Below are 21,043 nucleotides of genomic sequence, written 5' to 3' on the forward strand. Positions count from 1 at the left end.
GGTCTTGAGTGCCCTATGAGCAGCCCCACTCTGCACACAGGGCGTTGGCATGAGTCAGAATACTAGACAGAAACTAACAATAACTTGTGAACAAGATACAGAACTTTGCCCAGATTATCCCTTTTAAATGTCAACTCTGAGCTACGCTTGCGCATGCTTTTCTTTCCGTTGAAGAAGCCTAGAAGACTTCAGAGACTTGCCCAAAGGCTCACAATTAAGAAACAGCAAAGACAAGGTCTGAGCCCAGACCTGACCAACTCTAAACCCCTTATCATCAACTAAACAACTGTAAGAGGCGCCATGATGGCATAGTGGGTTACAAGTTAGGCTGCTAACCACAACATCAGCAGTTCGAACACACAGTCACTCCACAGAGAAAATGAGGCTTGATGCACCAGTAAAGATTTACAGTCTCAAAATCCCACAGGGCCAGGGAGTCACTGGGTGGCAGAAGTGACTCCATGACAGTGAGTTTTAGAGTTATATAAGCCCAAAAAACAGTGAGCATGGAAGCACTGGAAATGAACCCCGCCCTCCTCTCTCTCCCTTGTCAATCATTTCACATGTGCAAATATGTGGATGAGGAGCCCAGGGCTTGGGGCCCTTCATACCACAAGCATTATCTGACTTTCCTCTTCCTGTACTGTAACAGGAACGAGAGATAATGCATTTGATGACAGAATGTTCAACCAGAAAAAGGCCAGGTTTCTTCCTTTCTGGCAAAGGCAGAGAGGAATGAATATAAATCAAAGACGCTCTGGTGTCAAAAATATTTTGTTTTCCACATCAATGTTAAATATTTTGCTTTACGTGTCTAATGGAAGAACCTACACGTCCATCTGGCTGATGTGTGAGCTCCCTGCGCAGAAGACAGAAAATATAATGAAAATAAAACACATGGAGTGCATTGCCAGACTGTATTTTTGAAACAAAGGCAAAAGACCTCTGGACCTAGATAAAAATGTAGAGCGTGCCCCCGTTTTCAACAGAACTTTCCAAAGTCCCCTCAGGAAGAAGTATGTACAATTAACCTGATGTTGTGTTCTTTGCCTTCAAGTCGATTCTGGCTTAGATAACCCTGGGTGTGCTGAGTAGAACTGCTTCATAGGGTTCTAAGGCCCTTGATCTTTTACAAGCAGATCACCAGAGGTACCTCTGGGTGGGGTCTGATGGCCAAGCTCTTGGCTAACTGTCCAGCTTAATCATCAGCACCTCGCTGGGACTGTCCACATCCCATAGTAATGGTGTTGTCATTAGTATTCTGTACTGTATTTCTACATGGGAGAAAGCTGAGGCTTGCTGCTCCTGTCAGCTGTCACCATCTCAGAAACCCACAGGGGCAGTTCTACTCTGTTCTGTAGGGTTGACCCCATGGCAGTGAGGAAAAGACCCACAAGACACCTTCATCCTGGGGTTGACAATGTTCATGATTAAAGAGTTTATTATGGAATTGGACAGGTTGTAAAGCAAGGGAGAAATATGGTTGTTTATCAGGACTTGTTACAAAGTTCTTTCAGGTCTGCTAATAAATGCTCAAAGGAGCATGCCGCTCTCTGCAGTAAGGCTCAACCCGAAGGCATTCAGCTCAAGCTCGGTGGGTCAGCAAGCCCAGCTCCCTGAATGAAGTGTCCAGACACCCACTCCAGTAAGCCTCAGCCTGAAGGCACTCCGCTCCACTTCTGTGGGTCAGCAAGACCACCTTCCCCAGTTAAATGCCCAGAGATACCCCAACCCCCCAGCCAGCCTCCCACACAAAGCACCCCGCTTTACTCACTCCACGGCCTGGGGTGTCCACCGTCTGTCCCATGCTCTGGTCCCGCTGCTGCTCTGATGGTCTAGCTGTCATCTGAGTTAGGAGGGTCACTGTGGGGAGCTGGGGTCCCCAAACCCACTCCCCTCCTGGCTCATGCTGGTCATGAGATCTCTCCTCCTGCTTCTCAGAAGGCTCTTTTTATACCCAGCAAGATGGTATTCCCGGGAATCCTGCTCACAGTCCCTCACAGGTGAATCCCATCTGTATTTTCCTCCACCTTCTTACCAGACCCATGTAGGGGAAGGTGGTTTGCTGGAAGTTAGAGACTGGCTAAAAGGAAAAAAAGAATACAAAACGAAAGGAAACTCACTGCCATCGAGTCGAGGCTGACTTATAGCGAACTGGAAGGACAGGATAGCACTACCGCTGTGGGTTTCTTAGACTACAACTCTTTAGGAGTAGAACGTCCCTTCTTTCTCCCAAGGAGCAGCTACTGATTTTAAATGGCTAACCTTGCGGTTAGCAGCCCAAAGCGTAAGTACTAAGCTACCAGGGCTCATTAGGCTAGAAGAGCCACATTAAAAAAGGCACTGCCCTCCCTGCAGCAAGAACCTCCTGCTGAGTGTTGCCTTGGTTCTAAGGGGGCGGCGTGGATCATCCTCACAGCCCTGTGAAGGTAAGTTCTTATGATCCTATTTTCTAAGAGAACACTGGTGCACAGTGAGGTGATTTGTCCAAGGCCACACAGCTTGTAGGAGAAGGAGCAGGTCCCAAGCCCACTCTATTTTTATTCCAATGCTCTTAACCATGACACCATATTTCCACTGAACACCCTAATTCAATTAAGCATGTCCCTACTCGTAAACATTCCTTACTCTTCGCAGTCTATGTTTTTTTTGGGTTTTTTTTTTTTTTTTTTTTTGCTGTTTGATTATTTTTACATCTGGAATTTGTTCTAGTGGACTATGGGGGATGAGAGTTTAATTTTTATTTTCTTGAATGGAAAATTTTACTAACACTATTTATTGAATATTCCATTTCCACTCTTAGTTTGAAAGGCTATTTTTAAGATCCCATATATACCTAGACCTGGTCTCTAGTGTGAACCAGTACAATATAATTTTAAGAACTGTAACTTTTCGGTATGCCAAGCAAGGTGCAATCCATGAGTCTGGATTTTGCCCACACTTGAAGGTCTCCAATCAGCCAGCCTTGCCCTCCTTCCTCCTGTTACCAGAGTTTTTTCAGGCCATCAGCGTGGGGGAAAGAAGTCCTTCTGGGTAGTGGGCATGCATCAGGCTGCCAACCATAAGATAAGCCGTTGGAAACCACCAGCTGCTCCGTGGGAGAAAGGTGAGGTTTTCTACTCCCATAAAGAGTTCCAGTCAAAAAAAAAAGAGTTCCAGTCTCGGAAACTCACAGGAAGCAGTTCCACTCCATCCTACAGGGTGGCTATGAGTCGGGGTCAATTCCACGGTAATGAGTTTGTTTGCTTTCAAACTTTGTGGTGCTCCCTTCTCAGCCTTCCTCTCCATTACAGAGGTGTCAAAATCTTTTTTTTAAGGTGTCAAAATCTTACCGTGATAACCCCCCCCACACACACACACACACACTGCCATTGAGCTGAGTTGATTCCACCTCATAGTGAGCCTATAGAACAAAATCCAACCGCCCCTATGGGTTTCTGAGATTGTACCTCTTTATGGGACTAAAATGCCTCACCTTTCTCCCACAGAGCAGCTGGTGGTTTCCAACTGCTGTCCTTGTGTTTTAATAGCCCTATGAGTAACCCTCTACCCCACTAGAGTTTCTTAACTCACACTGCAATGTATTCTGATAGCTCCAACTAAAACAACTTCAAAACGTATTTCTTCTGCCATGCCTTCATGTCGTCTATTCACACACCCATCCAGCCAGTCACCTTCTGCTCGCATCTCAAGAATTCTTCCTCCAATTGTCACCAGAATCCCTGCTGCTCTACAGACAGTGCTTTGGATCACCTGGTCAACAGTCATGTTCACAGCAGAGCTACATTGCCGAAGCTCTTTCTCCCTTGCCTTTCTTTTCTCTTTCCAATCATTTTATTAGGTGCACATACAACACATCACAATCCATACATACATCAATTGTGTAAAGCACATTTGTACATTCATTGCCCTCATCATTCTCAAAACATTTGCTCTCCACTTAAGTCCCTGGCATCAGCTCCTCTCCCCTTGCCTTTCAAAACCCCTGAAGGGTTTGCTTTTCTCCCACCCCTTCAATGGTGCCTTCCTCCTCTTGCTCCAATTCCTGGCCCCCGCCCCCCATGAAGACAGAAACATGAACCTGTCTCAAAGACCTCCATCCTCTTCTCGCTACTTTCTCTCTCCCTTTCTTCCTCCCAGCATCAACCCAAGACCCCAGCTGGACTAGACCCTGATGTTGTTGCAGCTAGGGCAGATTTAACCTTCCTGAGTTTGGGTTTCTTTGCGTATTTGTCAAGCAGAGATAATAACACCTCCTTCAAAGGATTACTGTGGAATCAAATAAGATAGAACCTTTGTCTATAGTGAACTAGGTCAAGATTCAGACTGGCTTCTCCTTTTCTTTACTCAATTTCCAAATGTTTGTCTTTCATTATTGGGGGGGGGGGGCGCAGAATTTCAGCCAAGATCTTTAACCAGCTGACAAATCTTTCCATACAGATCACTCATCTTGGACGTAAACTCCATGTTTTAATACTGAGTGAATAACATTTCCTTCTGGAAGGCGGCAGGGAAGGCCCTATCTTGGGGGGAATCTAGTTTAGTAAGTTGCTTCAGACAGGCTTCAGATCAGGCTGCTTGCTGATGGGTGGATTGCATTGTGTACTTTCCCACTGAGAGGGCAGAGTGGGGAGGAGAGAGTGGAAAGAGGAAAGGGGTATTCAAGATAAAGAAAGGCTGAGGTTGGTGAGCTTCAGCAGCCAGTAAAACTCCCTGGCTGAAGTTGCCATTTCAGGGTAATACCGTTTACTGTACTTTGGGCTATTAGTATTTCTACACTGTGCTCACAACTATCCCATCTTCTCAAGTCTTTGGTAAACACTGACACATTGGATCCTTTATGTGAGTGGAATTTTCTTGAGAGAAATGGAAGAATGGGCTGATGTCACATCTGTGTGAGGCAAAGGCAGCAAACCGGGCACAGAAACCAAGGAGATCAGGAGAACAATAGCCCCCTGGGAGTTTCAGAGATCAGGGAGTGGCACTGGCTCCTCAGTGGCAAATCCTGATTGATTTGCACAGGTCTGAGAACAGGAAAGCCCTAGCCGAGACCTGGGAGTCCCTTCAAGAGCAGAGGCTGCTCCAGATGCCTGATTTCTGTCCTTGGTGCCTGGGTTCTTTTGGGGCATCCAGGCTAACAACACACTCGTCATCAAAACAGGAAAGCAGCAAAGCATCCTGGTGAAGACCCTCAGCCTTTTCCAAGTTCAAGGACAGCAGGTTAGCTTGTCTCATAACCCTCAGAGAAATCTTGCCATGACACCAATTTTACTCCTACCACCCTCCCCAATGCTCTTTCCCATTATCTTTCTAGGGGGACTTCGTAACCCAACCGGCTCATCTGTGCAGTGTGCTCCGGCTCTGGCAAGAACAGTGCCAATTGCTGGACCATTACTAACACCATTCTCCACACAGGATTATCTGAAAGTTCTGTTCTGCCTTCAAAGCCGATCTTCCATGCCATCTGGTCCCCAGAACCTCTTCCTGGTGGATCAAGCGCTTTTCTTTACTTTGGTCAACTGACATAAACCCTGCTGTTACTTTTTTTTTTTTACAGCCATTTTATTGACATCAACACACTACTAAGTATAAAATCCACCCAGCGTGCAATTCAGTGATTCTTGTAAGTGGCACCACGGTCCAGTTTGAGAACATTTCAAGCAGCCCAAAATGTTCCCCCGCCCCTGTTTACAATCTACCTCCATTTCCATCCCTCCCCAGCCCTAGGCCACCACTGCTCTGCCTTCGGTATCTCCAAATCTGCTTTTTCCAGCTAGCTCATCTAAATGGGCTTGTAAAATACAGTCTGCCACTAGGCCTTTCCCTGAACATGATGAACACTGGAGCATGTATCAGTGGTTTGTTCCTTTCAATTCCTGGATTACAGTCCATTGGGATGAATACAGTGCATTTTGTTTATCCACCCATTGAACCCTTGGTTTACTTCCAGTTTGAGGCTATCGTTAATAATGCAGCTACGGGCTGCCTTGTGCACGTCCATGTTTGCAAATGTTCTCATTTGGGGGGTTGAGTCTTAGGAGTGGAATTGCTGGGCCATATGGAAAACTTAAGTTGAACCTTTAAGGAGGTGCCATGCTGGTTTCCAAAGTGGCATCTCCACCAGCACTGCACCAGGTCTCCAATGGCGTCACATTGCCACCAGCCATCCAGACACGGTCTTCTTTTAGCCATCTTAGCTGGTGTGAAGCAGCGCATCATTGTGGCTTCCACTTGTATTTCCCTAATGACAAATGAGGAGCCCCTGAGTGGCACAAACGGTTAAGTACTCAACTAGCAGACAAAAAGTTGGTGGTTACACCCTATGCAGAGACCGCTTGGAAGCCAGGCCTGGTGATCTGCTTTTGAAAGGCCCAGCCTTAGAATTCTATGGGGAAGCTCTACTGTTACATAGAGTTGCTGGGACCTGGATGGCAAATGATGACAATGACTAATGAGGTTGGGAAGTTTACTATGGGTTTAATTAGCCATTTCTAAATCTCCCTTGGTAACATGTCTACTCAAATCTTTTGTACATTTTTAAAGACAGGGTTGTGTTTTGTCTTATTAATACTGAGTTGTAAGAGTTCTTGATATATTCTATGTACAAATTCTTGATAGGATGTGCAAATACTCTCTTAATCTTCTTAATGTTGTCTTTTGCTACCAAAAACATTTTTTTATTTTTTAAGAAGTTCAGTCACGGGTGGGTTGTATCTAAGAACACTTTATGCAACCACAGGTGATAAAGGGTTCCTCTTAGTCTTCTAGAAGCATTATAATTTTAGCCACTACATTTAGTTCTATGACCCAAGTTCTTAGCCATTTTATTACAGGGCTTCTGATTGTTCAACACAGGTCAGTCATGGCCAATAGGAACAAGAGCAGCATGTGTGCTGCACAACAGCCCAATCTCTTGTGCTTGGGGTTTTGACCCCAGTATGAAACAAGCCAGGGTGCTCCCCTCAGAGAGGGCGGCCTACCAAGCCCCTTGCGGATGGCCAGTGGCTAGCTTTGCATGGGACACTGGTGCTTGTTTCCCCCTTGAGTCAAAAGCCACGAGGCAAGAGATTTAGTGGCTATGCAACCGTACGCTGCCCTTGTTTCTGTGGACAGTGACTTGAATTCATTCAAAGCCTGCTCTATTGAGACATAATTCATACACTATACAATTCACCCATTGAAAGTGTACAATTCAATGGTTCTATAGGACATTCCAAATTGGGCAGCCATCACTATGATCTTAATTTGAGAATATTTTCATCACCCTAAAAAGAAACCCTGTCCCCTTAGCTGACATTCCTCATGCCCCCACACCCACCCCCTAGCCCCTGCTCCCACTAATCTAGTGTCTATTCCTACAGATTTGCCGAAGACTTCATGTGGTCTTCTTTTATTTAGCATGTTCTCAAGGTTCCTCCACATAGTCTGGATCATGTCTCTATTCCTTTTGACTGCCAAATAACATGCCATTCTTTCTTCTTTTATAAGAGTTTTATATACAAGAGGAATTGAACATTGAGAAAGCATCCCAGCCTAGTCCAGATCAAGTCCATAAGTCCGATACTAGCCCATATGTCCAATACCAATCTATAAAGTCCTCTTCAGACTCATGAAACACATGCAATGATGCCGAATGCAGGACGATTACAGGCCAGTGGGTAGAAAGTCTTTGGATCCAGTGGTGTTGTAAGCATCTCAGCGCTGGCAGGGGTCTCTACGCGGCTTCTCTGGCTTCAGAGGTCTGGTTGCACCAGGTCTTGCCACGTTTTCTTTATCCATTTGTCAGTTGAGAAGACAGTGGATTTGTTCCCAGTTGGCCAATGCTACCATGTGGCAGTTACATAATCTTTTGCCAACTTGAGTGAAGGGGTGGAGTCTGGCCTGTCAATCAGGTCATAGCTAATGAGGCCTCTGTGTGGGCATGACCTTCTCCTGAGGATTCTGGGAACTCCTGTCTTCCTCCCTAGAGGTGGGACACACTCTCTGTGCTTCATCTCCCTGCAAGACATTCCTGTTGACAAACCACATGGAGCTATACTGATGGAATCAGAGTCCTGGAGCTGGAGGAGCCACGTGGGGCCCACACCAGTGCTGAGAAACTTCCACTACCACTGGAGTCACGAGACTTCCCACGCACTGGCCCATGATCGTCCTGCATTCGGCATCATTGCATGGGTTGCATGAGTCTGAAGAGGAATTTATAGAATGGTATCAGACATATGGGCTAATATCGGATTCATGGGCTTGATCTGGACTGGGCTGGGATGCTTTCTCAATATATAATTGCTCTTTTATATAAAGCTCTTTCTTATACACATCTAGGTGTCTATCAATGTGTTTCTCTAGTCATCCCGGACTAACATATGCCATGAACGCTCATTTTCAGGTTTTTGGGTGGGCACCTGTTTTCCTTTTTCTTGGGAATAGATACCTAAGAATGGAATTGATGCATCATGACAAGGAACCTCTACAACTGCTCAATGGTGTGACCATGCGACTGCGCCACTGTACACTGTCACCAACAATGCAAGGGAACCTCCATTTCTCCACTTCCTCACCAAGACTTTTATTCTAGATGTGCTATCTCATTGTAGTTCGAATGTATGCTTCTCTGTTGGTAAATGATCTTTTGTTTGTTTGTTTCTGTTGCTAACTAGAGAATTGCTTGGTACAGAGTAGTTTCTTAGGAAATATTTTTACTGAAGACTAAAAAAGTTATCATTGGTTCTTTTTAAAAATATGTCTATTAGAAAACTACTGCACCTCTTTGATTGTCTATTATTCTTACTTCTCTTTGCTGTTATTGGTAGACAACCAATCTTATGGATCTTTCCATGTTCTTATTAGCCATTTGTTGACTTCTTTAGAAAAACGTCTACTCAAGTCAGGTGACCATCTGTGATAGTTATAAAATCTGGTGTCAATTTGAGAGGATTATGAGTGAAGGGGTGGAGTGTGGCCTGTCAATGAAGATATAACCAATGAGGCCTCTGTGTGAGCATGGCTTCCTCCTGAGAATTCTGGGAGCTCCTGTTTTTCCTGCTTGGCAGCAGGAGATACTTCTCTCTCTCTGCTCACTTCCTGGGAGATGCTCTACTGACAAGACACATGGAACTATGTTAGTGCCCTGAGCTGGAAAAGCCACGTGGAGACCCCTGCCAGCGCCAAGATGCTTAGAAAGCCACCGGATCCACAAGATTTCTCACCACTGACCTGTGATCTCCCTGCACTCAGCATCATTGCATGTGTTGTGTGAGTCTGAAGAGGACTTTATAGACTGGTATCAGACATATGGGCTAATGTCAGACTTATGGACTTGATCTGGACTGGGCTGGATTGTTTTCTCAATATTCAATTGCTCTCATATATTAAGTTCTTTCTTATACACATATGAGTGTCTATGAGTTTGTTTCTCTAGTTTGCCCAGACTAACACATCATCTCATAACCCATTTCTGTGGATTGTCTTTTCACCCTATAACCCAGTCAGAGTTAATTCTTAGAGATGTAAAGAAATGGTCAAAATTATTTTTTTAATAATTGATTGATATCAAGTTCTGCCAGCACCATTTATTGGGCGGGGGGGGGATTGTTTTATCATAGAGTTAGTTGTCTTGGTACCTGTCAAAAATCAATTCACTATAGATAGCTTGCTTGCGGGCTCTCAATTCTGCTCCACTGATCTATCCATCCCCCAACTTGGTTCTTCTCCAAAACTGTTTGGACCATTCTAGTTCCTTTGCTTATCCTATAAATTTCAAAAGCAGCTTATCAATTTCTAACAGCCCCCAAGAAAATGCATACCAACATTTTGATAAAGTGTATAGTAGATTCACAGGTCAATTTGAGGAGCCATGGGACCCTAGCAAGATTTTCTTCCAATTCAGGAACATAAAATGTTTCTCTACTTATTTTGAATTTCAAAAACATCTTTAGTTAATCATCAAACTAGCAATATTTTGGAATTTTCAGTGTGCTAGTCCTGTCCAGAGCCCTGATGGTCTAGTGGGTCTCTTGTGGGTACTAACCACAAGGTCAGCAGTTCAAAACCACCAGCAGCTCCTCAGGAGAATGATGAGCCTTTCTGCTCCCATAAAGATCTACAGTCTCAGAAACCTACAGGCGTACTTCAACTCTGTCCTGTAGGGCTGCTATGAGTCTGAATCAACTTGACAGTTGGTTTTTGGAGTCCTGTACAACTTATGTCAAATTTATTCCCTAAGAATAATTTTATTATTTAAAAAAATTTCACTAGAAGTAGTTTTCCTCATTTCATTTTCAGATTGTTTCTTGCATGTGTATAAAAATTCAACTTATTTATTTAGTTGGCCTTGTGACTGCCACCTTGTTAAATCCACATTATTTGCTCAAATATTTATGTGTGTGGATTTCCTATACGTAGGATCCGGTCGTTTGGGAATAAAGGACGTTTGGCTTTTTCTTTTATAAGTGTACTACTACACATCCTTTACAGTCTGCATGGCTTTAGGTAATTACTTTATTGTACTTGCTAGAATCACCACTACCTATTGAACACTTATTGTCATCAAGTCAATTCCAACTCATGGCGAAGCCACGTGGGTCAGGGTAGAACTGTGCTCCACAGAGCTTCCCATGGCAGATTTTCCAAAGATAGATCGCCAAGCCTTTCTTCCAAGGCACCCCTAGGTGGATCTGCACCACCAACCTTTCAGTTAGTAGCCAAGTGAGTTAACTGTTTACACCACATACTGAAGAAAAACAGTGAGAGCAAATGTCCCTGCCTTCGCCCCGATCTCAGCAGAAAGCATTCAGTCTTTCATTATTAAACACAACGCTAGCTGTGGGGTGTTTTGGTTGATGTCTTTCATCAGCTTAAAGAAGTTCTATTCTACCCCTGGTTTCTTGAGAGTTTGTGTCAAGGATAAGTTGTGCTTTTATCAAATGTGCCTTTTCTTTGTGAAGATGAGCATGTATTTCTCGTCCTTCGTTCTCGTAACATGGTGTATCACGTGAATGAACTTACAGATATCAAACCAACCTTTTATTTCTGGGGTGGATTCCCGACTGATCATGTATCCTTCCTTGTAAGTGGCCTTCAAAAAGTGTGTGGAGAAGAAGTGGAATTCAATGATGGAATTTTTCCATGAACCTTTTGAAGCCCTCTTGTGTTAATTCACCTGTGTGCATATAATCTAACACTGACACTGGATGATAAGCATGGATGTTTGGGAAGAACAACCATTTTAAAATAACAATTGTTAAAAAAAATTATATACCGTTGCAATCTGTTTTATGTGTTCACAACACACGTACTCTTTCGGCAATGAAGAACTTGAGATTGCCGCACATTTAGCAAGCATAGTTAGTTAAAATAAGAAGCCACCAGATAGCTTGAGCTGTTAAGACTCCCATCTGTGACCCACATTGCAAAGCTGACTCAAGAGCTCCCACCCTGCTGCTTGCCATAGGCATCAAAATAACTGAGTGAAAGAGTCTGCCTTTCTATACTGGTGCTGAGCATAATGCATGATCTATAGCAGGTGCTCAGTAATGCACATTACCGATAACAAATCAGAAGAGAAGAGAGATGCCAAGCCACCTCCATGAGGAAAGCAAATCCTCTAAATCTGAAGACAAAATCAAGAGGCTAAGCTAAGTGTTCCACCCTCAGTAAGATACACAAATAAAGCAAACAGAATAGGGTTTCAAAGTAAGAAAATGATATCTTAAATGGGGAAAAAGACTAGCGTTTGATCATGTGGTCTGCATGATAAGGTGAAGCAACACTTAGGTGTTTGCTGGCATGAAATGTATTCCCATGAATTTGAGGGGCCTGCAACAATGGGCTCAAACATAACAACCGGGAGGATGGTGCATGGCCAGGCAGTGTTTTGTTCTGTCTAATGCAGGGTCGCTGTGATTCCGAACTTGACGGTACCTAACGTCAGCATTTAATTGTACTTAAACCATCAGTCAAACTGTGTCAAACCCCAACCTCACTGCTGTCAAGTAGTTTCTGACTCACAGCAACTCTATCGAACTCAAACAGTGCCACTGAGGAGATTCCGGCTCAGAGCTCTGAGTACAGGGCAGGAGAGAACTACCCCAAGGGGTTTCTGAGACTCATGCTTTACAGGAGTAGAAAGCCCCATCTTTCTTCCTAGGAGCGGCTGGTGGTTTCAAATTGCTGACCTTGCAGTAGAGGCCCAACAAGTAATCAGTAGGCCACCAGGGCTCTAGCCGCCTGATAGCACCAGAGCAAAACCACCCCCTCAGATTTCCGAGATCTTTATGGGAGCAGAGAGCCTCCTCCTCCTCCCTCGGATTGTCTGGTGTGTTTGAACCACTGACCTTGTGGTGAGCAACTCATTGCGTAGCCCACTACACCACCAGGGTGCCTTCCAACTGTGATAGCATTACATGATTTGCATTCTGTAGTAAACTCCTGAATTATAATCCTTGGTTTCAAAACGAATGTTAAATTACCGGCTCCAAAGAGAAACACTGGCAATTACCTGACAAGTAAAGACTTATTACCTGTGTCTTTAACAACCTCTCTTGCTCGCTATTGGACAAACCCTTTGGACAAGCCTATGTATCTCCAATTAAAGAAAAAAATGGAATGACGATGTTATTAGCTGCGCAGGGCGCTGACCCCCATTCCGAATATTTACAGCAGCTTTGAAAGTTGCTAGCTTATCTCTTACAGCCTGAGCAAAGTGAATTATCCTTACTTTCAAATGTGCTCCAGTGTGGAAGGAAAAGATTCATCAGCACGGAATTAAAAGTGAATGAAGTCATCTTTATAGCAAAGAAATGGAACTTGGGATTTTTAGCCAAGAAGATACTGCTGTCAAAAGATGGCCGGGCCAAGATATGGCTTTCCAGCTCGGCACAGCCATGCCTTTGAGAGACAACGGACCGCAGGCCTTCCCAGAAGCAAGGGCCTCAGAAAAGACCTCAAAAGCATGGATGGGCTGCAGTAAAAACCATCACCATCACCCACAAAGGCACAACCAAACACTGCCCAAGAGCACAGGGGGAGGGTAGCCAGAGCAGCCTCTCGTGTTATGCTGATGGAGAGAAACAACCCCCCTCCCTCTTCACCATAGCTTCCCTGATGAATATTCATGCCTTTATTACAGTCCTCAACAGCCTGGAAGAGTATCCATGCAAGATTACTCATGGCTGGTTATCTGCAATAGTCAAAGACGGAGGGGTAGGGGAATCGGATGTCTAGAAATGGGAGATTGTGTGTGAAAAAGTATGATGGTACATGTACACAAAGAATTTTTTATAGTTTGAAAACATACTAATGCTCCATTATGGAAATGGTATTAAAAAAATCTCCAGTGGGGGTGTGGGTACCCAAGATCAAGAACAGCTTTAAATAGCACGTGATGCTTGTATTCGACCAGGAACTCCGGGATAACTGTAGAGGGGTTGACACATACTGTTACACCAGAATGGGAGGCTCCATGGGGAAAGGGGACTAGATGGCTAGGTCAGAGGTCAGGATCCAATTTCCACCATGCCCTGTCTCCTTCTTTTTATGTTTTGAACCATGTGACTATGTCACCCCGACAGAACAGTGTCCACATTATGTCATCTACTTGCATTCTCTCCACTTCTGTAAAGCAAAAGGCTCTTCTCCCGTTTCCTGAGATAACACACCCCACTCAGAACACCAAATCAGCTGTTCTTGGCAATGCTGAATGTTCTGGGTTTCAGGAGCATGTGGATATTTGGGCTTCCATTAAAAGCATTAAAAAGAGGAAAAGTAGCTGCTCCTTGGTACCATGACCATGGTGACAGGGACAACAGGCAGCACTTCTGTCTGAGACCAGGGTCCCACAGGTAGTGGGGGTTAGATGACTTTCCAGGGGCTCAGGAGCTGCAATACACCTTACAAGTGAGGGTGGTGACCAGACTTCGCCTCCCAGGTATGTAACTTTGGCCCTGCTATCGGGAGGGACTGGTCCCCGGAGAAGGACGTCACACTTGGTCACGTAGAGGGTCACAGAAAAAGAGAAAGACCTTCAACAGCATGGACCGACACGGTGGCTGCAACAGCAGACTCAAACCAGAACGATCGTGAGGATGGCACCAGTGTTTCTCTCCGTTATGCACCTGCCACTGTGAGTGGAAACGAACTTGACGGCATCTAAGAACACCGTGAACCGGAGGGTGGTCCCAGCCGTGAAACCAGCCTCGGTTCCTGCTTTGTCCGACCATCACTGCTTTTTCTCAAGATCAGCCTCAGCAAGGACCAAGCCTGCAAGTCTGCTTCTATTCAGTGGGCACCGATCTGCCTCCATTCCCCTAATCATGCAGAGCAAGTTTAAAATCCAATTCCAACGAAAAGGTAGAGGCAGATGGCTTTGAACCAAGAGCATTCTTGTTGGGTGGCATTGGTCATATCTAGTCACTGTTTTACCTGTGAATGAGCAGGTTGGGCCAGATTCTACCATCCCTCTCAGGTATTTTAGAATACTCTAATCCCATCAAGAGCTGGACCAATCTGAAGGTCATGTGAAGGGTAGTTGCCTCTAGGCCAGAGCATTGCTGAGAATTCACTCTGCTCTTCAAGCTCAGGACCCAAGGGTTGGCTCCTGCAACGGGACTGGTCTCAGACCTAGTTTCTGAATTTCTCTTCCATGAACTTTATTTGATCCTCTGGGCTGGAAAGCTTGCTCTCCAACAGAATTTCCGATTAAAATCGAGTGATAATTAGGGAAACCTTTCAAAAGATGAGCAGAGCGGAGAGGGTTAGTAGAGAAGGCAGGCATGGAGTGTGCTGATGAAGATAGTTTCAGTGAACGGAAAGCAACCTTGTCTTCAAGATTCCAACTTGTCTTGAAAGCTGGTGGGGAATAACCTTCCAGAGATTTTACCCATGTAAATTCCCACACTTGAAGGAGGTGGGGGGATGACTACTCCTGAGACAGCAAACTCTGCTGAAAACTCTGAGGTCAGCAAAATCCGGCTCCATCTCCCAATCGATAAAAGCTAAGTGATTCAAGAAAATAAAAGAGAAAGAAAAGATCCTGCCAAAAAAAAAAGGCATGCCTTTTTCCGTTCTGCCTTTAGTCATCACTAGCCCGGGGTTCACCAAAATTTCAGGGAACCACAGCCTCAGCTTAGGCATTCTTCGAAAACAGCTCGAAGCTGATGCCTCTCTGCAAGGATTCGTTCTCTGGCACAAACGCCGTGTGTGAGGAGCAGGGCTCTGCCAGACGCTCTGCAGGGCTGCAGGCTCATTGTCTGCTTGCTGCCTTCCCCTGGCAAGAGAGTGGACACACCGCTGAGCCCAGCTGATTTCCTAAGTGTGTCTTCATTCAACCCAAGGAGCGAAATATGAAATACGCACCTTCCTCTCCAATTCTGACACCTCGCTGCTAGCTCCCCCAAATCCCCAGCAGGATGGAAGACAAGAGAAAGCTGGGGATGTCCTTCTAACGACAAAGGGCAGGTAGCCAGACCCTGGCCTCGCCCTTTGGCACTGACAACTGCTCTGTATGGTGGACTACCTGCCTGGGACCCCTCTCCTCTCCGGGCAAAACCCTCCTCACCTCCAGCACCAGGCCACCAGTCCCAGGCTAGGCACAATGATCTGAACTGAAAACAAACACAACGAGCGCTGTGCACTTTCTAAATACCGCCGCCGGGTCCCCATTCCAATGAAAACCACCACCAGGCTTGCGCTACTCTGGCAAAGGGACAATTGGAGTGACTCTGAGAGTTGGATTCCCAAACATTTTCTGTCTCAGACACTTTCTTCTCTCTGCACAAAACACATTTTCGGCCTCCATCTTCCAGCAGCCAAGGGCAGCTTTTCCGAGAGACACCTAACCCGACGCTGTCCCCTTTCCAAGACCCGGTATGCGGCAGACCAAGGACAGCACCCAGCTCAGGGCTGTGTCCGAGATGCACGCCAAAACCCTGTGAGAAAAGGGGGGCCCGGGCCTTGGGGCTGGCCCCTGGCGGGGGGGGGGGGCAGTGGTTTCGGGCGCCCACCTCCCCGGAGCCGCAGCCCCACCAAGCAGGCCGCCGCCGCTGTCTCCGACAGACGACAATGGAGCTGGGGGGCTAGGTGATCTCGGTGACCCCGCCAGGCTCCTAGAGCGGCGGCTCCGACCGGCCCGGCGGCGGGGGCGCCCCTCCGTTCTCGTCCTCCGCGGTTCGGAGGGAGCGAGCCCGGCCCCCCAGCGCCCCCAGCCCCCCGCGGCGGGGAGGCCCAGCTCCCCACTTCCCCGCGGCGCCAGGCCCCCGCCCACCGCCCGCCCACCGCCCCGGGCCCTCACCGGACTTGGGCGGGTAGCGGTACACGGAATTGGACGGGATGTCCACCTCCTCCACGCCCGCGTGCTGCCGGCTGGTCAGGGCCCCCATGACCGTTGCTGCGGCGGCGCCCTCCGCCTCACTGCGGCCGCTCGCCCCACCGCCGGGTGCGGGGCTCGGTGGCCCGCCGCGGCCGGCTCTGCTGAGGTGCCGCTGCGGCTCTGGCGGTGGGGTGGCCCCGGCGCGACGCGCACCATTCTCCGTGGGCACCGTGGCGGCGCCTCTGCCAAGGGGGGCTGCGGGTAGGGCCGGGGGCGCCGTCGCCGCCTCAGGCCGCGTGATGTCAGCGGCGGCTCGCGCGCGGGGGTCCGCGGCGGCTCCAGCCAATGGGGGGCCGGGGCGGGAGCGTCCGCGCCGGGCCAGCCAATAAGCGACGGGCTGCCGCGGGGGCCGCCGGCGCGTGCCTCGCGCGGAGAGTCGCGGCGGAGCCGGGCGCGCGGGGACGCTGCCTCGGGACTCGCGGGCGGGGGCGGGGCCTGCGTTTAGGGGCGGGGCCTCCTTGGCGGGGGCGGAGCCAACGGGCAGAGGCTCCCCAGGGACCCCGTGCCTGCTGGAGGGGGCCCACCGGGAGACAACGCCCCCTCCGAGCCTGTTTACCCCAGCCTTCTCTTCCCTCCCGTGCACAGGATCTGCTGAAGTCACCCCGCAAAGTGGGAGGAGAGGAGCGCGCGCGTTCTCGTCAAGCGCCCCTCAAGTGTCACGATTCCAGTGGGTTCTGGGAGGAGAGGATTTCGGTAGCATTAACCAACTCGCATGCCCCCCAGCGTCTAGACCAAAGATGAACCAGTCCATGTTGATGACCAGCTAAGAAGAGGCCAATCCTGTCACAGAGTGCTTGTTGACAGATCCCTAGAATTATGACCCTCAAGGTAGGAGACTGTCACCCCGACATACGATCGGGATACCCAACCTCAGACCTGTAGATTTCCTGCAGAAGAGAAGCAAGCTGAGAAGAGGGAATGAGACTAGGCAGATGGAACATGGGATTCTCTTGATACAAACATACAGAGTCGGGAGAAGCTTGGACAAGCAGCCAACGACGTCATCCCAAAGCGTAATTACAGACATTTGTGCTTTCAACCTTTTATTTATTTGTGGGTCTGGTGTTTTTCTCTGAGAGAGTGGCCTCATCAGCACAAGTTGAAACTGCTGGAACGTGACTGGCTCCTTTTTTCCTGGGACAGCTTTTGAAGTCCACTTTGGGGTTGTCTAGTGGCCTGGATCAGGGTTGATTAAAAACTCATTGGATGGAGTCTGGCTCTTGGAATGGCCTGCTGCTTTTCGTAAGGCCTACTCTGCTCAGTTCTTTTTTAAAAGTAGAGCTACAGGTCCTTCTAACTAGTCTGTCTTAGTCTGGGAGCACCACTGAAAACTGCCCACCATAGATGATGCTGTTGGCATTGGAAATGCCAGTGGTATAGCTTTCTGCACAGCACAGCAGCATCTCACCAAAATAAGATGAAGAACCCCAGAGAATCCTCGTATTAAGAATGGGTTGATGTTCAGCCACTTCAGGAGGCAGCATATGACCAAGAATCCATGGTATTGAAGGAAGAAGTCCAAGCTGCACTGAAGGCACTGGTAATAAACAAGGGTCTGGGAATTGGCAGGACAGAAACTGAGCTATTTCAACCAATGGATGGAAGACTGGAAAGACAAACGCATCTATACCAAGAAAGACCTGGTCAGCCAACTAGAAGAGATCAATATTTGTGTCTATGCCAAAGATTAGTGATCCAGTAGATTGCAGATCTATGACCATTAATTTTGCAAGAAATATAATCAATATCACAAGCAAGTAAAGTATTGCTAAGGATCAACCAAAACAACTGCATGACTACATGAACAGGGAACTGCCAGAAATTCAAGTTGAATTCAAAAGAAGACCTAGAATACGAGATATCTGAAGGCCCGGCCCCAATCCCAACTACATGGACAGCCCCCTTTCCCTGCAGAATAATTCACTTCAGAGGACAGCGCTGAAGTTACAGCTCAGAGAGAGGGACATGTCTTATCAGAGCACACGGGAGCAAATGAAGGGAGAGGAAGAGAGAGTGGAATACATCCTGGCCCACCAAGCCCTGAGGCCAATATTCTTGCTCAGAGCAGCCAAAACACAGAGAGGACCATAGGGCCACCTCACTACAAGATACGATGTCCCTCACTGACCCATAGTGCTAAAGGGGACAACACTGGAGACACAGTGCGGGGATTGCGCCTGATCTGACCCCATAATACTGAGGTGAAACACTAAGAGTATGGAACAGAAAAGCAAGGGGAACAGAGCAATGAAGTCCTGAGGAAATACCAAAAATAGACTTTGGGGTGAGGGCGTGACACCCCATCAGACTCGACCGGAAAACACTCCTAATAGACCCTGAACTATTTACAGGCTTTTCTTTTTTTGTCATTGATTTTGTTTTCTTTTGTTGCTTTGTTTTGCTCTGTCTTGTTTTTTGTGCATATTATTATGTCTGTAGGTCCATCTAGATAAGATAGGTGGGATAAACAAGCTGGAGGAGAAAACAACCAGGACTGACAATTCGGGGGGGGGCATGAGAGAGGGGGAGGCAGGGGAAAGGTAGTGGGTATTAACAAACCCAGGGACAAGGGAACAACAAGTGATCAAAATCAGTGGTGAGGAGGATATAGGAGGCCTGGTAGGGTTTGATAAAGGGCAATGTAACCGAGAGGAATTACTGAAACCCAAAAGAAGGCTGAACATTTTAGTGGGACAAGAGGAAAGTAAAAGGAAATAGAGGAAGGAACTAGGAAGCAGAGGGCATTTAAAGAGGTCTAAATACAGGCATGTACACATGTAAATATATTTATATATGCCGATGGGGAAATAGATCTGTGTGCATATATTTATAGGTTTAGTATTCAGGTAGCAGATGGACCTTGGGCCTGTACTCAAGTACTCCCTCAATGCAAGAACACTTTGTTCTATTAACCTGGCATTCCATGATTCTCACCTTTCCGACACAATTGCTGAAGACAAAGTGGGTGCCTAAGCAACTGTGGTGAAGAAAGCTGATGGTGCCCGGCTATCAAAAGATATAGTGTCTGGGGTCTTAAAGGATTGTAGGTAAACAAGCAGCCATCTAGCTGAGAAGCAACAAAATCCACATGGAAGAAGCACACCAGCCTGTGTGATCACAAGGTATTGATAGGATCACGTATCAAGCATCAAAGAACAAAAAATTATATCATTGTGAATGAGTGGGGGAGTGCAGAGTAGAGACCCAAAGTCCATCTGTAGGCAACTGGACATCCCCTTACGGAAGGGTCACAAGAGGACACGAGCCAGTCAGGGTGCAGTATAGCACCAATGAAATATACATCTTTCCTCTAGTTCTTTAATGCTTCCTCACCCCGACTATCATGGTCCCAATTCTACCTTACAAATCCAGCTAGACCAGAGGATGTATATTGGTTACAGATAAGAGCTGGAAACACAGGAAATCCAGAACAAATAAACCCTCAGGACAAATAATGAGATTAGAGATACCAGGAGGGGAAGGGGAAAGTGGGGTAGAAAGGGGGAACCAATCACAAGGATCTACATATAACGTCCTCCCTGGGGGACAGACAACAGAAAAGTGGGTGAAGGGAAATGTCAGACAGTGTAAGACATGACAAAATAATAGTTTATAAATTATCAAGGGCTCGTGGGGGGGACAGGGAGGGAGGGGAAAAATGAGGAGCTGATACCAAGGACTCAAATGGAAAGAGGATGTTTTGAGAATGATGATGGCAACAGATATATAAGTATGTTTGACACAATTGATATATAGATGGATTGTGATAAGAGTTGTATGAGCCCCCAGTAAAGTGATTTAAAAGAGAAGGAAAAAGGCATGAAAAAAATTTATAAATTATCAAGGGTTCATGAGAGAGGGAAGGGAGGGGGAAAATGAGAAGCCAATACCAAGGGCTGAAGTAGAAAGGAAATGTTTTGAGAACGATGATGGCCACAAATGTACAAATGTGCTTGACAATGGATGGATGCATTGTGTACAAGTCCCCAATAAAATTATTTTAAAAAGAAAAAATAAAGAGATATCATTGCTGACAGCAGATAGACCTTGGCTGAAAGCAGAGAATCCTAGGAAAATGTGCACGAACCATAAAAATGTATGGTTTACATTTGGAACCAGGACATAGACCAAGAGGCAGGACTTCCAACACAACAAAGGGATAGAACCATCCACTGTCATAGAGTTGGTTCCAACTCAGTAGGATTGAGCTCCCTAGAGCAGGCGTCCTCAAACTACAGGTCCGCGGGCCACATGCAGCCCATTGAGGACATTTATCCGGCCCACTGGGTGTTTTTGCCCCATTTGGTTTTTCACTTCAAAATAAGATATATGCAGTATGCATAGGAATTTGTTCATAGTTGTCTGACCCTCCAATGGGTCTGAGGGACAGTGAACTGGCCCCCTGTTTAACAAGTTTGAGAACCCCTGCTAGCGTTTCTGAGACGGAATCTTCTTAAGAGCAGACAGCGTTCTCTTTCTCCCATGTAGTGGCCACTGAGTTTGAACTGCCAACGTTGTGGTTAGTGGCCCAACACTTAATTTACAGAACCACTGGGCTTCCTTGAACAAGGCGTCCCCTTTCATCATACTTATTGGATGTTTGCTAAGCAAGTACTCGGAGAAGCAGGACTACACGGAGACGTGCCGGGCAGCACGACTGGAGGAAGTCCTCGTTGACAC

At 46.8% G+C, this 21,043-nt stretch overlaps 1 protein-coding gene across 2 annotated transcripts in view; it reads right to left on the minus strand.

Annotated features, from left to right (window-relative positions):
- Nucleotides 1-16,628, minus strand: part of RNF157 (ring finger protein 157) — a 99,903-nt gene extending 83,275 nt beyond the window's left edge. The window contains exon 1 of one of the 2 annotated variants that reach the window (XM_075562247.1): nucleotides 16,286-16,628. In XM_075562247.1, the coding sequence (XP_075418362.1) occupies nucleotides 16,286-16,373 (88 nt within the window). In that variant the 5' untranslated portion in view covers nucleotides 16,374-16,628. The remainder of the gene's footprint in view (nucleotides 1-16,285) is intronic. The other variant, XM_075562246.1, reaches the window with a different exon arrangement.
- Nucleotides 16,629-21,043: the final 4,415 nt, after the last annotated feature.

This window comes from Tenrec ecaudatus, chromosome 10, assembly GCF_050624435.1.
Source record: "Tenrec ecaudatus isolate mTenEca1 chromosome 10, mTenEca1.hap1, whole genome shotgun sequence".
NCBI classification, from domain to species: domain Eukaryota; kingdom Metazoa; phylum Chordata; class Mammalia; order Afrosoricida; family Tenrecidae; genus Tenrec; species Tenrec ecaudatus.